Consider the following 18,918-nt stretch of genomic DNA (forward strand, 5'->3'; position numbering starts at 1 on the left):
CATTGGCTCCAAGGCCAACGTACCCTCCTGGCTCCTAGGCCAGACAGACTCCCCATTGGCTCCCAGGCCAACGTACCCTCCTGGCTCCTAGGCCAGATGAACTCTCCAGCGGCTCCCAGGCCATTGACTTCCCCCTGGCTCCCAGGCCGTCTACAGTCTGTGTTGACTCCCAGGTCATCAACACCCTTCCGGCTCCCAGGCCATCTACATTCCGTGTCGACTCCCAGGTCATCAACACTCCTCTGGCTCCCAGGCTGTCAACTACTCATCGGCTCCCAAGCCACTGTCATCTCTCCAGCCTCCCAGGCCAATGCAGACCAAGTTCCAAGTTAGCCAGTTAGCTGTGGGGAACTCAGCAAGTGAACGCAGCAGAGTCAAAACCTCCTTGCGGGTGTAACTGGTGAAAACCATTGGTGGTGTTAGACTCCGTGCCTCTGACCAGAGTCTCATCAACTCCCCTCACCTAACTGTGCCCGCAATGCCAGTGATCCTCATATGAACTGTCCTTGCCTCTAACCCCCAGTTCCCAGCGTCCGCCACTGGTCCATTGCTGCCACAGCCAGGAACACTAGAGACCTGAGTCCTGACATGATCCTTTAGTTCAAAACAGCAAATAGAAGTTAAAAATGATGGCAAGACCCCAAACAGTGCCTCAATGTACAGATCACAAACCTTTCAACTGAATGATGCCTTCATGATCACAGAGATCTTCACCCAAGTTTGTCTATGTCATGGAACTGGAATTTTCTGTGTTCGACAGAGGTCCTTGGGTCCCGGCCGTAGTAACTGTAGGAATTTAAAGTAATGCAGATTTAATATAAGTAGAGATTGGCGATAAAGGGTAATGTGACCCAGAAAAGAGGTGTGGTGTCTAATACTCCTGTGAGGCCACACCCCCATTTTACCCACTTTTGGGGGCATGGTCAGTGCTGTCAGAGCTGCTGGCCATGTCCAAATCCCCTCTCTACAGTGAATAGACACTGTGAGCATCTATTCCTAGCTGCTGTGCAATGCAGAGCAACGGGTAGCAGTGGGGACTCCCGACTGCCCCCCACCACCATAGGACACTGCCAGACCCGGGTTGGGACGTGGGACCATCCCAACAAAAATGGGATGGTCCTGTGAAAATCGGGACAGTTGAGAGGTATGCTGCTGTAATTTTTAGCATACATCCCAACATCACCCTCTCCAGGAGGGACACAATGCTCTGTTTCTGAACTTTCCTCTTCATTTATGATTGCCATCACCTAATCATACATTAGGAGGAAAGTCCAGAAACAGAGCATTGTATCCCTCCTGGAGCGGGTCATGTTGGGAGGTATGGTTTAGTGATATTAGGAACTACAGGCCTAATTCAGACCTTATCACATGACAATTTTTTTTTCTCAAACTAGGCAAAACCATATGCACTGCAGGTGAGGCAAATGTATTATGTGAGAGAGAGAGAGAGAGAGAGAGAGAGAGAGAGAGACAGTTAGATTTGTGTGAGTTATTTTGTTTCTGTGCAGGGTAAATACTGGCTGCTTTAATTTTACTTAGAAATTTAGATTTTGGTTTGAACACACCCCACCAAAATCTAACTCTCTCTGCACATGTTACATTTGCCCCACCTGTAGTGCAGCTTGGGTTTGTCCATTTTGAGAACACATTTGTCCTGCAATCAAGTCTGAAATAAGTATTATAACCACTACTACTATAGCACACAACTCATCAGTGTGTCTATCTCACGCACAAAATATAATAAGACAAAGTCAACAATTTAATCCAGTTGAATGGTAGTCAGCAGGGGTAATCATTGCCCAACCTTGTAAAAGTGGCCTTTGTTATTCCCCATGGCATGGGGAACAAATAAAAAGACATAAGTAAAACTTACCAACAATTTAGTTCCAGTTTCCGTTAGCAGGCTTCATAATTTGTGTAGGTTTAGCAGAACTGTATGATCACGTGTAGTTTGAGGGACCTTATTTGACTTGGTAATACTCTGTGAAGTAGGCTTTTTATTCAGACTTTAACATATAATCAGTGTATAGATACATGGAATGTGTAGCTTTCTGTAGTTTTGATTAATACTGTAAGTCTGTAAATATTAGAACACGTCATAAAACGTAGGAAATATCTGTATCGCCTTGAAAAACCCCCAAATATGTATCAATGTACGTTCTGCTAAATAATCTGTAAAAATGCAAACGGGGACGATTCAGCCTGCCAAGGCTTTCTTGTACGTAGATATTTACAAATCCTTTTGTCTCCATTTGGAGGATATTTGGACATGCTGTATCAAAATAGGCTTAAAAAGATATTAGGGTCATTTAAGGGGAAGTACGACAGTCATACAAAAAAAAACCTGAAGAGAGTACAACAAAGGATTTCACTTTATTCTGGTGGAATATTACTGCATTTCAAATGAATCTCAGTCCTCTACTACACACTGATTACTAATGTAACAGAATATTGCTGTGTGTGTGTGTGTGTTAACATTGAACAGGCACTAAATCACCTATCACATCGTCTTTCCAACTTCAAGACATTCCCCGGGGGAAGAGTTAAGATGCAGATTCAGTTTCAGATGCCATCAAAGACATGTAGGATTTGTCCTAGTTAAAGTTCTCTGCTTCTTGTGGATGAGCAGGTTGCTTGCAAAGGTCACTCCTTCAGTCTACTGCAAGCATTTCTCAGCTGTTCCTTACTCACTGGCTCAGGTACAGTATGTACTGCAGATCACTCCACTATCTACTTAGGAAGTTATGAAAATATATTCAGCTAAGACCAGGTATGTAGTGTACTGCTTATGTATTTATAGTAACCTGCTGCTGCATCTTGGAAATATTCTGAATATAATTATTTTCTTGCTCAGCAAATTTTATTCTAGTGGTAATCTAGTATTTATAGTTCCTGCAATTATATTTTGTATACTGACATTGTATTGATTCATTGGGGGGAATTTACTAAGATGTGTATTCAACTTCACATGTGATCTTGCTATTGGCAACCAATCAGAAGCTACTTCTTATTTATCTAGTACTATCTAGAAGATAGTAGACAGAATCTTATTGGTTGCCCATAGCAACATCACATGTGAAGTAGAATACACATTTTAGTAAATTTCCCCCATTGTGTGTTATTTATACTATTATATTATTATATTATAGTTCACATACTGTATAACAAATATTTGGAGTGTCTATACTTCATATACTTAATACTAGAAGTAGAAGATGTGTGTAGATAGATAGATAGATAGATAGATAGACAGACAGACAGACAGACAGACAGACAGACAGACAGACAGATAGATATATCTATGTATTTTTCTATCTATCTTTAAAATGAACAATTTTATCTAATGTTTAATGCTGTTGTTTAAATGGACTATTAATTATATTGAAATGTGTAAACAGCATGTTTAGCAATCAAATACTGTATATAACGAATAATGAAATGTTATATAACTTATGGTTGCAGAATAGTAATGTATGGCCTTAAAAGTAACCAACATTTAATTCAATGGATAATATATTTTTAGACAAGGATTTTTGAAAGAAGAAGGAACAATCGGTAGCTCTGAGACATTCCACAGTAAAGATATGACATTGCTACACACCAGTCCGTACCTCCCTGGCTTGCTCCTGTGGATTATACAGCTGTCTAGTTTTGTTGTGCTGGCCAGCGCTACTGAATTGCTGCATCCTTCCAACAGTACTGAAAGTGATCTCATGCTTGGCATTGGGACTTCTAGAAACAGGAGGAAACGCTACATATCTTCTAGAGACATGAGTGCCTTGTTGGACTATCACAACCAGGTGCGGTCCAAAGTGTTGCCTCCAGCTGCTAATATGGAATACATGGTGAGTACAGCAGGGTGCAGGCTGGGATACTGCAGATGTACTGTACAGTAGTGTAAATTCATTCCACTTACTTAAAAATATATACCGTCTGTGATGTGCTTTCAAATTGTGGTTTCCTTCCATAATTCCGCCACCACTGTACTCGCATACACTTTGCAGTCACTTGCATATCAGTCTGGTACAAAATACACACAGATGAGCTTACCATTGTTTTATGGAATGTACTGTATGTGTGCATTGCAAAACTCCTATAGCAAAGAAACTACAGCGTCATCACCTATGTCACCAAGTGTGCAGGTACAGAACCCTTCCATTCAATCCAGATGTTTATTAAACAGTGTACTCCAGCATTCCTATACAGAATATTTGTGTGCATCATCAGTATCCCATGTGGTCTAGCCTTTGACAGGTGTCTAAAAGTATCGCCTGTTATCAGAAATCTGTCACTATTTCCCCATTAATTGCCATTCTCCCTCTAAAATCTTCTGCTTCCCTCACTATAGCACTTCATACACAAGTTAATAATGGTGTTATCATTTTCATGCATACTGTATGTGCTATGAAAGCACTCATAATACTTCCCAAGGCCTGTAGTTCACTGTTGCCAAAACACATTATTCAGTTCTCGTACTCGCTTTACAGACATACTATAGGATATTATGTATATTATGTACTAAGCCTCAGAGAGAGATAAAGTAGACAAAGCTAAAGTACCAGCCAATCAACTCCTGTCATTTTTCAAATACAGCTTGTAACAGGGCTGTTAGAAGCTGATTGGCTGGTACTTTATCTCCATCTTTATCTCTCTCCATGACTGTGGTATAGATATAGAGCACTACTGTATAGACATAGAGCACTATGGTATAGACGCAGAGCACTATCGTATAGATATAGAGCACCACGGTATAGATGTAGAGCACTACCATATAGATATAGAACATTGTGGTGTAGATGTAGAGCACTACAATATAGATATAGAGCACTACAGTATAGATATAGAGCACTGTGGTGTAGATATAGAGCACTGTGGTATACTGTAGACACAGAGCAGTACAGTATAGATATAGAGCACTATGGTACAGATATAGAGCACTACTGTATAGCTATAGAACACTACGGTATAGCTATAGAGCACTACGGTATAGCGATAGAGCACTACAGTATAGCTATAGAGCACTACGATATAGATATAGAGAACTGTGGTATAGATATAGGGTACTACGGTATAGATATAGAGCACTAAGGTGTAGATATAGTGCACTGTGGTATACTGTAGATATAGAGCACTATAGTATAGATATAGAGCACTACTATATAGATATGGAGCACTTTGGTTTAGATATACTGTAGAGCACTATCTTATGTATATATATATTTATATATATATATATATATATATATATATATAGAGAGAGAGAGAGAGAGAGAGCACTATGGTATAGATATAGACCACTACGGGGGAAACAAATGGCACTCAGGAGAATAAATATAGAATATAAACTTGTATTGAGGTCGCAGGTGGAACGTTTCGGGGAGTTAAACCCCATCCTCAGCACCAACCTACAGCACAGGAATATACTGCAAAAATAAAATTTATACTTACCAGACCCTGGCATCTCACGGACCCGCCGGCAGCGTGCGTCCAGCCATCGGAAGCAGTCAGCCTGCTACTTCCTGTATGCGGCGTCACCAGCTGGTTGCCAAGCAGCCACCGGCGTGCGCTCCAATACACAGAAAGTGCTGCGTTCCACTGATCACAGGCGGCGGACCAATCTGCTTAGGTGCAGTACTGGTGCCAGGGGCTGGTATAACACATCTAATAAATGAATGAAAAAGGTGTCATACCGCACCAAATCCAGCTCCAGCTGCTGCATCATAAACGGCCAGGTACATGACACTGGAACCTGGTCAGGTCACCTCCAGGTTGAACACCTGATGGGGGTCACCTCTGGATGGAACACCAATGAGACAGGAATCAAGTGACATATATTAATGCCACCACGATGCATTCTGTTGGGCTTTTTGATTAGTGCCGGATGAAGACTGAAACATAAAACATCACAGTGAAACAACAGCAGTGATTGTGAGACGTACACATATGTTTAGCAGCAGACTAGAAAATAGACAATCAATCAATAGGAAATACCAAACAATAGAGAATGAGGCAATAACTTTAAGTAAGGCTATTCCAATTGATCTTCTCGTTGAGGCCCTTCGGATGAATGGTCCCCAAATGAGAGATCCATTCGGATTCCTTGATCAATAGTTTCTTGGCCCTATCACCTCCACGTAATGATTCCGCTACATTATCGATCATGAAATATTTTAGAACAGAAATGGGATGACCACAACTTTTTAAATGCCGGGCCAACGGTTGGTCCATATCTCAGAGATTAATGGCTGATCGGTGCGCCGCCATTCTTTCCCTGAATGTGTGGGTTGTTTGCCCAATGTAGTATATCCCACATGGGCACACAATAGCATAAACTACATGGGACATACTACAGGTCAATACTTGTCTACTGTCAAACATCTTGGAGCAATGTCAACATTGACAGTATTCAGATATTTCCAAGAATCTTATAGTAATGCGTTTAGGATTAGGGACAGAATAAGAAGAAAATCAGTATGTCAGCATTTTGACAATGTCAACATAACATAGGCACTGGTATGGTCCATGTCAACATCATGAACATGTCGATATGTTCAGTGCATCGCATCGCACAGCACAAAAAGTCTGTGCAGCCCGTACCTTTTTGTATTATATTGTATCGCATCGCATCTAGTACAAAACACACACTGCTGCAACACATCGAATGCTTTTGTAGTAGATGCAATGCAATCTAATACAAAAAGTACGTAACACATTGCTCCATGTATGGGCACCATTAGCCTGTGAAATGCCTTGTACTCTCATATAGTTGCATTTTTAAATTGAACAATGCGTCCCTTATATGTTAGCCATGTATGTTGGGTTAGTAAAATAATCAATCTGTGGGGTTTATTTACTAATATGGGAGTTCTATTGAAGATGGTATGTTGCTATGGGCAACCAATTGGATTATATATTTTATCTTCTAGAAGTTTAAAAAAAATAAGAAGTAGATTCTGATTGGTTGGTAAAGGCAACATCCCATCTTCAATAAGACTACATCTTAGTAAATAAACCTCTGTGATATTAGTAGGACTGCTGCTGGCTGCTGGTTTCACATATATAGTGGAGAGTAATAAACAACCAGCTAATCAGCTCCTAACTGCCAAGTTACAGGCTGGGTTTACTTTATTTATTAACAGTTTCTTATACAGCGCAGCAGGTTCTGTTGCACTTTACAATAAAAAATAGGGATAAAACAAACTGGGTAGTTATAGACAGTCAAATGTTAGGAGGGCCATGATATCAAGCTTACAATCTATAGGGAAAGGGTATTGATACACAAGAATAGGTCATTCTGTATTGCATAATGGCTCTTATTCTGGACTACTCGCAAAGGCAAATTCCTTCTCAAATGGATCAAGTAGAATACTGGCCTTTAGACTTAGCAGTGACCAGATCACAACTTTAGTCAGTTCTGTATAGAAGATGAGTTAGACCTCATGGAGCCCTAGGCAAGATACTGGTTTGGGCCCTCCTTCCTCCAATAATACATACTGTAGCACTATATTTTTGCTGCTGATTGCAGACGGCATCCACATAGTACCATGGCATGTGCACAGTCTACTGAAATACACACAGCTGCGTGAAAAGCAGCATTAAATACAAATCTGAATCAAGCTCTTATCACAGAACATCATAGGGACATTTGGAATGTATGTTATATTCAAGTAATGCTCCGCTGGAATCCTTTTGGATGGCTAGGATATCTTAATGGGGCCACTTGGGACCAGCTATACCCTAGGCAGGTGCCTAGGTTGCTTGTGGAAAATCACCTTCTGGTGCTGTCTCTGTGAAGTGTTCGGAGCAAAAGCCTGACTGAAGTGAGTCCAATAAATTGTGCGAATTAAGAAAGTGTGTGAGGCGAGTGTAGATAAGTCTCTCAAGTTACTTGGAGAGGCATGGGAGCTGAGAAATGGGACAGTAGATAGATAGTTTGGGTCAGAATTGTGTTTTTTTTGGAATTGGATTAATCACTGCATGTTTAACAGTGAAGGAAAAATACCAGTAGAGAGAAGGAGAGAGATTACATATTTTAGTTAAGATGTGGAGGAGCACATGAGCGAGAGCGTTACTTATTTGTGAGGGTATAGGATCAAGACTATAGGTAGTAGAGTAGGAGGAATAGAAAAGTTTGGATAATTCGGGTGAGATCAGAAAGTGAGAGATTTTTGTAGAGTTTTCTCATTTTTTTATAGTGGCAATCAATTCGATCGCCATGATTGCCACTTAAAAAAAAAAGGACAAACTCTCCCAAAATCTCTCGCTTTCTGATTCTCACACCCTATTACATTTGGCCCTACATCTTAATTTGTGGGATCAAAAGAAGATAATGTACCAGAGGGTTCAGGTAGGGAGTTGAGCAGATCACTGCCTGGAGAGGAACATACTATTTCATCTCATCTCATTTCATAAGAATAAGTACATTTACTATATGTCAAATTTAGGTGGGAAGCAGTGCTAGAGATGGTGGGGTGAGACAGAGAGAGAGACACACACACACACACCATTAGGGCTTACTGTTCCTTTAGATTAATCAAGCAGTGAAAAGAGTGAAGAAGTGGACCAGTGGAGAAGTTGCTTATAGCAACCAATCAGATTTTACCTAACATTTGAAAGTATGTACCTGATAAAACTACCACAAAGCCGATTGTTTGCAAGGGAAACTCCTTTACTTGTCCTCGGCTCCACTCTTTTCTCAGTTTGAGACATCAACCCCATATGACCAAAGCATCACATTAACTTGAAACTGTACCATAAATGGAAGTAACAAAAAGCACTGTGATGTCACATAGGGACCTTTAGCTTGCTTATATTTGTAAACACATACATAGGGGTAGATGTATGAAGCAGTGATAAGAGAAGAAGTGATTAATTGCCTGGTACTTTATCACTGGCCAATCAGCTCCTGACTGTTAAGTTACAGGCTGGATTTAAAAAGGGACAGTTAGGAGCTGATTGGCTGGTGATAAAGTACCAGGCACTTTATCACTTCTCCTCCCTTATCACTGCTTCATACATCTACCCCATAGTTAGAAGCCATCTGTGTTCCTAAGAAGCCAATCCTTGTAACTACGGTTTTCACTACAATCTGTTGCAATGAGGTCTTGTTTCGTTTGTGATGACGTGGAGACATCTAGTGGTTATTGTGAGCAAAATCCAAGGAACACTGAAGGACTCAGATATACTACTGTAGGTGTGGATTATTAGGTTGACATCTAGAAGTACGGACATGTACTGCTACATCTGAGACTTGTGTCATAAAATGTCGTACATCCAGATGAAGATGAGCCCCAAAGCAGTTAGTAAGATCTACTGTACTCGTTGAAGAAAAGACACTGATACGTGTCAGGGCTTGTTCATGTAATGTGTTTTACATATAAGTAAGCCATGTGAGACCTTAGTTAACGAGCATGTAGCCATAGAGATAAATGGGGCAGATGTATTATAGTGGCACTTAGTGCGCACATTCGGCCTGTTTTCATTTAGATAGCAGCGCCGATATGGACAGCATACCTCCCAACCGTCCCAATTACCGTGGGAACATTCCGGTTTTTGGGGACATTCCCGCATCCCTCCCACGGCTGGAAGTGTCCCGCAGCGGAAGGGGACAGTTGAGAGTCCCCCCTGTCAGTTGCTGGCCAGCTGTAATAGACACTGTGCGCATGCGCACAGCGTCTATTCCCACAGCCAGAGGGGCTGGGGACATGGCTAGAGGCTTACAGAGCCTCTGGGCCCTGCCCCCACAGCGGCAAAACGGGGGCGCTTTAGGCACGCGCCAGTGTCCCGCATCGCAAAGTCTACAGGTTGGGAGGTATGTGGCATAGCGCACGCTGGCATTTACCGCACGCTGGCTCCTTCATACATGGGGGAGAAACAGTATCAGTGCACATAACGTGCGCTGATACCCCTTCTCCCCCCATAACAATCTTTCATACATCTTCCCCATTGTGCTTTATAACCAGTGCAGGGAAATGCTGCTGATGACCCCATTTAAATGTATGTATCTCAGAATTTTTTTTTCACAAAATTGTAACAGCTGCATAATGTTGGGTAAAGATTTATCTTAAGCTTTCCCTTGAACTCCCCATCAGTCCTGGACAAAAGATTTCATGCAAACAGTACTTTGAACCAGAAATGCACTTAACGCTGGTTAATACATCTGCCCCATTGTGTCAACTGTGTCAGCCATGTACATGTCGACCCAGTGTCAACCTTTTGCCATTTTCAACATAGGGTATGTCATTCATTCTTAGGTGTCGACCTAGTCACTGTCAACCAACTAGTGACTATCCACCTAGACATTGTCAACCCAGAGATCGGATACCGTTTGGTTCATGATGTTCCGAATCATGCAGCTACTCCCCCTGCAAAAAAAAAAAACCTGTTCTTGCAGTAATAGAAATAAATGAAGCCTTGAAAAGTGATGCAATCAATTACTACATGATAAGGCGTTTGTAAGAATAAGAATTTGGACGCCTGCATAATTGATTGAACCAACTTTCAAGCAATAAAATTAGTGTTGGAACAGAGTGACCTGTACTACAAGAAGTAGTATAATGCTATTATAATGGCACGTAAAAGCCAATTAACAAAGGAAGATAGACAGACCATTACAACCCTTAAAGAGGTCTTTCCCTTAGAGAAATTGCGAAAAAATCCAAGGTGTCAGTTCAGTTAATAAACCATATAAAGTCACTTGGGTGCCGATAACCATGTTGCTAGTTCTCTAGTTGTCTTTATTTGAACCACTGTGTGTATGTAGGTACTTTGGGCCCAATTCAGACCTGATTGCTGGGCTGCATGTTTTCAGTGCCCAGTGATCAGGTAAACACTGCCCCACTGACACCGCCCCCCCTGCACATATTGGGTGTGGTATGGCAGTCCGACAATGGGGATACTAATGGTCAGTATCCCAACATCAGAATCCCGACTGCCAGTGATTTGACAGGGCGGCGAGCACAAAGAAGCCCCTTGCGGGCTTGGTGGCTCGCTTCGCTCGACACAGGTTCTATTCTCCCGCTGTGGGGGTCGTGGACCTCGACAAGGGAGAATAGCCCCTGTCGGGCATTTAAACTTTCGGGCAGTCATCCGGCACCTGCCCATATGCAAGACTGCAAAAGCAATTGCAACCTTGCGCATGAGGGGCAATCCCCTAAAATAAAACGCACCATCAAATGGTTATCCTCTCTGGATGCAGCGCTGAGTAAGCCAAGACTTTCTTGGCCCTGCCATGGCCATGGAGAGAAGGGTTCCACTGATGACGTAGGCGACCCTCACTCCCAGCAGCCAGGGAATGCCTGAGTTTCTGGGACTTTCCCAGAAAAGGCACGGTTACCGCCCCCAAATGCCTGCGGGGTGTCAATCACCCTGCAAGCAGCCAGCGATGGTTAGCCATACCGTGGTGCACCATGCACCATCATTCCATAATCGTCCATGCTGCGATTTCGCAGCCTTGCAATCGAGTCTGAATCAGGCCCTTTGTCTTCCAGCCTTCATGATTTGCCCCTTGTCAAAGTCACTCAGATCCTTATGAGGAGCATTTTTCCTGCGGTTAACACGTCAACTTGTTAACTTAATATTTCCCACCACATGACAGGAGCCACTATAATGGCATAATCCAGGGGTTCCCAATCTTTTTTGAATTATGGCACCCTAGAGTATCAGAATTTTATTCACGGCACAACTAGGCCCAAAAAAAACCACACAGAATAAATATAACATTAAGTACGGCCGATTGGATTTATATCCGATTCTTAGGGTCAGTTATGAGGTAAAGGGCAGGATTTGCTTCTGTTTGTACACATTTTATGATTGGCAGCCACCAGCACTGGTCTTGCCCATAAATAAATAACCATAAATAATTTGAATTGGTACTTGACCACCAACCTGTGGCACCCCTGCAAGTGTCCCAAGGCACCCCAGGGAGCCACGGCACACAGTTTGGGAACCACTGGCATAATCAATGTTATTACTTCAACAGACGGTGGTTTACTATTATGGTTGCACAAGTGCTACGGTTGAGAAGTTTAGTAATAATGTATACATATACAGTGCCTGTATTTAATCAATAGCAATTCTAATTCTCTGTTTCATGAAGGTATGGGATGAACGATTAGCCAGATCTGCAGAGTCCTGGGCCAAACAGTGCAAATGGGACCATGGACCTAACAAGCTTCTGCGCCATGTGGGTCAAAATCTCTCCATCCATTCTGGAAGGTAATTAATTCCTGTTGTCACAAACAAAACAAAGTTTGAAAAATTCTATATTTATTATTATTATTATTATTATTATTATGATTGCTATTATTTTTAGTTCATTGCTACCATTTTTCCTAGGAAGTAAAGCTCACACCCAGTCACACAGGAGAGACTAGGTTAAGGAAATGCTGTTTCTAGGGTTGTCAGGGAATGACTAATTCTCCCAGACTGGCAGGTAGCCTCTTGAAAATCGTGTGGCTCTCCCAGACACTCTCACCCCCCAACACCACCCCCCAACCCCGAGAGTGATTAATTGCATCACCATGGCCATGACCGACCATGACAGCAATCTGGGTTGGGGCCACTATGTTGCAATTTTTGGGGCATGCTCCCGGTCTACCCCTTCACTTCTTTGCCCACCCACGCTACCAGTAATGCCAACCTGGCTTTCACCTCCCGAAGGTCAGCGCTGGAGTAATATGAGTGCTAAGAACGCAAGTAGAGAAAAAAGTGATAGCAAGCAGAGTGCCCATCTAAAACCACACTAACAAAGGGCCTATTTCAGATCTGAAGGTGCCCATACAAGGAGCGATGGAGTCTTTACTTTTTGTTCTAGATTGCATTGTATCTAGTACAAAATGCAATGTGCTACAGCAGCGTGGTTTTTCTACCAGATACGATGCGATCTAGTGCAAAACGTACAGGCTACACAGATTTTCTGTGCAACGCATCCGAAAAATGCTCCGTGTAAATTTGTTCTCAAAATAAGCAAAACCATGTGCACTGTAGGTGGGGAAAATGTAATATACCGAGGGTGGGATGCTCTAAAACAGAAATGCAGTAAAAACCCATTTATCAGGGTTTTTAACCGCATTTCCATATGCTCTAAAGCCCTCTCCGCTGGAGGGAATTGCCAGCTTTTGCCTATGGGCATCTTACCGCTGCGATGTGTCAGGGATCTGTAACTTATACCTCCCAGCATGCCCCATGGTCAGCCCTGGTGCTCTGTGGAAGTCCAGCGCCGGAGCCGCATCGTGAAGGACAGCTCTTATCGGAAGAGTTGTCCATTGCAAGAGTAGTACCAAAGAAGCTACTGCACATGCGGCAGGGACCACTGCTGGATTTGGGTGAGGTTTTTTTTCTGTGCAAGGTAAATACTGGCTGCTTTATTGTTACACTGCAATCTAGATTTCAGTTTCAACACACCCCACCCAAATCTAACTCTCTGCATGTTTCATTTGTCCCACTTGCAGCGCACCTGGCTTTGCTCACTTTGAGAGTAAAATTAATCCTGTGATCAGGTCTGAATTAAGCCACATAAGCTTCAGGAGATAAAAAAAAAAAACACTTAAAACCAATTATTGATTACAGTTTCCAAGAGAACTGATTACTGCTAACTTCCCCCATAAAGCTATTTTGCAGTGACCTTGCCATAAAATCATGAAAGAGGAAGTGCCTTGATAAGCAATCTGTATGTAGAGCACATGACAATCACTCCTACAATACCTTGCTCACAATGTATATATAATGGAGAAGTTGCCTAGGCATTTTTAAGTATTTTATCAAATATTTTACATAAAATTCTAGTTATGATCAATAGTCCCTGCTTCCTATTTCAGAGCATGATAAGGAATATAAATCAGTATTACAGATGTAGCCATGCTCAACTTTGCCCAAGTGGTGGGGTCACGGGTCAAGGGACCTGAATTGTGACACGGACCAAGGGGCCTCACTTTGGCAGTATGGGTCAAGAAGGCCTGACTAATCCCACAGACCTAATGGCTGATCCCTGGTGGTCTAGGAGGATTAGAGGTAGGTGTTTGTGGCCCAGAGCCATTTACCCACTTTTGCTGGGAGAGGCTACAGCGGGGAGCTTCATTAGCTCTTTTACTTCCCTTGCACTGAAGCACTCTCCAGTCCTCTGCTCTTTCTTCTGGGTCTTCGGCAGGGGTGGATTGGGCCACCGGGAAACCGTGCCATTTTTGGGTGGGCCGGCCCAAAACTCATCAAAACCGGGTCTGGCGCTCCCCCCTGGGCTGGCTGGGCACTTTGGCCAAAACCAAAATGGATGCGGGAGGGCTGCTGCACATGCCTGACAGAGCGCAGCACCTCCCATGGGCCTTCTGCTGCTGGGAACACACGGGGGTAGGCAGTGGGCTACATGCGGTGCTGTCAGAGGATCCGGGAGAGCTTCTACTGCTGCCCTGCCAGCTCCTTCACTGCAGAGGAGAGGTTCCTGAGGCTCCCAGCACCTGTTCCACCTTCGCTCGTCATCTAGACTGGAGCCAGCAGATGAGCCCCTACGCCCCCCGCATTACATACACCGCCACCACCGCCACACCCCCCCCCCCCCCCCGGGCTGCTGTACGACTCTTCCCGAGCTGGATTCAAGTCCCAATCCACCCCTGGTGTTCGGGTACTGCTGCTGGCTCTTCTGTTGCTGCTGCCACCACTTTTGGGTCTTCTGAAACTAATGGGGACTCTTCTGCCTCTTTTGCCATTTCTGGCGCCGCTGCCAGCTCTTCCGCCACTGCTCCATTTCAGGATCTCTTCTATGCTCCCTCTCTGCCGACAAACTGAGCTCTGCCGCTCTGCAGCGTCTATTATAAGACGCTGGGAGGGGCTAGACTTACGACCAGACGAGCCCTGATTGGCTCACGCTTGGTGCATCATTCAAAATGCCATGGACACTATGCAATACATAAGTTAAACATCTTCAATAGGGTAGGCAGAAATAAATGAATGTTAAAACCAAACACATACATGTCCCCTGCTACACAGCCTTGCTGTTTTTAGCAGGATTGCAATTTAAATGCATTGTGCTATGCTTATTTATTCCCATTGAATTAAATGCATAGCGGGAAAGTGTGATTGCATGCACACCGTTATGCCGCATTGTAGTTGCTGCAAAGCATACACATCGCAGCAAGGACATAGAGGAACACATATGTATGCTTCTAAGACAATTTAGGGGTTAAAGCGTTGTTAATTAACATTATATTTACTGAAATAATGTGAAAAGTGTGTTTTCACACTCTCTCACACTGGGGGAGATTCTCTAACATTTGCGGAGAATCTGTGTAAATTTCGCTGGTTTAACGGCTCATTTGCGCGCCATTATTGATGCACACTTCACCATATGCTGTAACAATTCAGCTACCGCAATCTGTCTGCGGTAACTCACCCATCCGCGATCCCTGGCTTTTGTGTTTTTTTCTACTGCGCATGCACCCGCTGTGTGCCGAGCGGTCATGTGCACTTGCTTCTTCTGTACATCGCTGGTCACGCATCCCAGCCTCCCTGTGCGGAGACACAACAAGTGTCTCACACCTCCCAAGTACATCGCCCAACATCAAAATAGTGCATCACACCTCCCTGCATTATAAAAACCCATACTGCCTTAATTTACACACACCTCAGCTAGCTTATCGCAAGCTTGAGGTGGCGAAAACGTACAGCCAGGTTTCATACGGCGCGGATGTTAGAGCATGCGAATTGGCAGGAAGCCCATGCAGTCCAATGGGGAGCTGCGGCCGTGACGTAAAGACCAGGAATGCGGAAGTGCAGAGAAGCGCACTACACCGCCGGGGGACAGAACATATGGAGAAGAGACAGCGGCGCCGTTAAAGATGGCTGACCGCTGCGTTACAGGTTAGAGAATCCCGCCCATTGTTTTAGTATAATTTAGATGTATTAAAGGGCTTTTAGAGCAGTTTATTGGAGCTGCAGTACATAATGAGTTTTTCTCATAAAGCTTTGTCCCTGCATGCATGCCGTAATTCAGGGGTGTCCAAACTTTTTGCGACGAGGACCAGATTTGGTGAAGTGTAAATGTGTGGGGGCCGACCATTCAGCCTGACATTCTTTGAATCATTAATCACATCAGAATGGTCCCCCACTCTGCCCCCATTCACTCTATTTCCCCCAGCCTGCCCCTTCATTGTATTTCCCCAAGCCTGCCCCCATTCACTTTATGTCCCCCAGCCTGCTCCTCCTTTACTGTATGTCCCCCATTCACTGTATGCTCCCCACTCTGCACCTATTCACTCTGTCCCCCAGCCTGCCCCCCTTCTCTTAATGTCCATCAGTGCCTCCATTCATTGTATGTCCCCAAGCCTGACCCTCATTCACTGTATGACTCCCATTCACTGTATGACCCCCATTCACTATGTACCCCACTCTGCCCCCATTCACTATATATCCCCCAACCTGCCCCTGCTCCCCATTCTGTGAATGGCCATCACTGCCTCCATTCACTGTATGTCCTCCAGCCTGACCCTCCTTCACTGTATGTCCCCCACTCTGCCCCCTCCCTTCTCTGTATGTTTCCCCACCCCTTGCGTGAGCCAGAGGAAGGAGAGGCAAAGCATGCACTGCAAGGACAGGAGATGCTTGGGCTCCCGCTGCCACCCTCCTCCACTCTGCATGTTACGGGAGCAAGCTTCCCCCTTGCTGCCCCCCTCCCCAAACACTGCTGTCACTGTGATTGCGGAGGAGGGTTCCTAACCGGGGTCCCACCTTTAGTGTCCTGTGCTGTGCTTCCCACATCTGATGCTCTGCCCGCTTCCAGCTGGAGGCTGCGGGCCACTTGAAATGACAGCCTGGGCCGCAATTGGCCCCCGGACCTGACTTTGGACATGCCTGCCGTAATTGGTACATCCATGCAATGTATTAAATTATCGCAATGAGGATTATGGTTCAGATAGAGGGACCTGTGGCTTTTACCTTCCTCTCCTGTTGCAGAGAGCTATACACGGGAAGAAAGAGAACTGTCACTGCAGCAGTCTTTCTCCACAGCCCAACACTATAAACAGCAGCATGTCTTCTCTCTGCCTGAGCAATCCCAACAGCCTGCCATCGGTGCCTCTGCTAAGTTTTTTTACAATAGCGTGGCCCTGCCTCCTACCATTGGCAATGCCACTTAATCTTACCTGGCCTGACAGAACTGTCTTCCTGCAGTCAAGTGACTGTCAAACCATTCTGCCCACTTCAGTAGGAAGTGGGCAGAATACAGGAGTGCCCCTTACTCTTCACGGAGGGTAAGCAAGTGTGCATCAAAGCACATCTGTCTGGGCAGTGTAATACGCGAAGGGACTGGACCTTCACTGTAACGAGCGTTCCTTGCGTGGGGTCACCGGCACCCAGAAATGATAGGGGTCTCACTACTGGCTACAGGATGCCGTTCCATGCACCCTGCAAGCCAGAAGCACGGGCAATGGGGCAAGCGATGGTGCACCCAAAACTGCAATAATTTGGCGATAAGAACCTAATAAATCCGAACCTGCACATTTCTACCTCAAATAATGCACAGGGGTTGGGATTTAAGTTGGAATCTTACCTCATTTGCATAGTCTATATCTAATCATTTTTTTTACATTCCCTCCAGAGGTAGTAACATGCCCCTAAAGGCCCTTACTTAACAGAGTTTATAGTGTCTCCGGGAATGTTCCTACTGTTGATCTCTTAATTGCCACTAAAATCACTCAGCCGTCTCATAGATAACACATGTAACACAAAGTTATTGGTATTCCAGCTGTGACCAGCCTCCTCTCCCTTCACAAGTAAACAGTGCAATGCAAACAGTGACATGGGCTGACTGGCAGATGTGAGGCCTGAATTCTGTTGCTATCTCTAGAGTTCTGAGTACAGAGCTGACAGATTACATAGGCTGTCAGCCTTATTGTGCTGGTCACTCCTTCCGTCACTACCTCTACCTCCCTCACTGACCCCAGAGTCACACAGGAACACACACTGGAGGTTACTGAGCCTATTTCCTAGGGACACACCTGAGCACACATGACATTCTTAGACAGCCCAGCCTATCATCTTAAGATGGGGCAGGGAGCATTATACTGAAACATTGCTTATTTTACACCATGCATCTCCACTTCGTCCTACATTATACATACATATAAGGATAAGGGCAGTTACACTGAGGACTAAGGGGCTGCTCTAGCCACCATTTTCAGCAACACTGAATGAATAGTCCAGTGCAGGGAGCAGGGTTGGGAACTGGCCCTTACACAGTGCAGCCAAGAGGGGGGGAGCGGGTACTAATTACCCGGGCCCAGGCTTGCTGGAGGGGCCCCGCAGGGTCCGACCCCTCCCTTCCCCCTCCGTCCCTCCCGGGTAGCAACAGCAGCACACACTTCTACAGCATGTGCTGCGCTGACAGCAGGCTCAGCATGAGTGTCTCACTGACAGTGTGTGAGGTCATGCTGAGTCTGCTGTCAGCACAGCACATGCTGTAGGTGTGTGCTGCTGCTGAGATTACAGTTTTTTAGAGTTTTCCTTCACCCTCCTCTAAACATTTTGGGGGCGTGGCGTGGCCTAAGTGCGGGAGGTGCCCACACCTCCCGCACTTAGGCCATGCCCCCAAAATTTTACCGGGGTCCGGCATTCCTCTCAGCTGTCCTTCCTTACATTATACCCCTTTTCAACTAGCAAAAATAATCCAGGATTTTGCGTGGGGACGCGCATCAACCCTTTTTTTCTGTTAGTAGAAACTCAAATCCTGGGTTGACTGACCCAGCAATCCAACCCAGATAATTTGCTGGGTTGGACTTGGGATGCTCCCGGTTCCAGGGGCAGTGTAAGAGGATAACCCAGGTCGATTGTGCCAGATATGCCCCCACAGTGCCAGCCATATGCCCCCACAGTGCCAGACAGTACCAGATATGCCCCCACAGTGCCACACATTCCCACACAGAACCAGATATG

At 44.7% G+C, this 18,918-nt stretch overlaps 1 protein-coding gene across 1 annotated transcript in view; it reads left to right on the forward strand.

Annotated features, from left to right (window-relative positions):
* Positions 1-2,196: 2,196 nt before the first annotated feature.
* The window catches only part of R3HDML (R3H domain containing like), a 60,738-nt gene continuing 44,016 nt past the window's right edge, over positions 2,197-18,918 (forward strand). The window contains exons 1-3 of the mRNA XM_083147010.1: positions 2,197-2,699; positions 3,524-3,845; positions 12,098-12,216. Of these exons, the coding sequence (XP_083003136.1) occupies positions 3,585-3,845; positions 12,098-12,216 (380 nt within the window). The 5' untranslated portion in view covers positions 2,197-2,699; positions 3,524-3,584. The remainder of the gene's footprint in view (positions 2,700-3,523; positions 3,846-12,097; positions 12,217-18,918) is intronic.

The sequence above is a fragment of the Crinia signifera genome, chromosome 6, assembly GCF_055691185.1.
Source record: "Crinia signifera chromosome 6, ASM5569118v1, whole genome shotgun sequence".
Taxonomy (NCBI): Eukaryota; Metazoa; Chordata; class Amphibia; order Anura; family Myobatrachidae; genus Crinia; species Crinia signifera.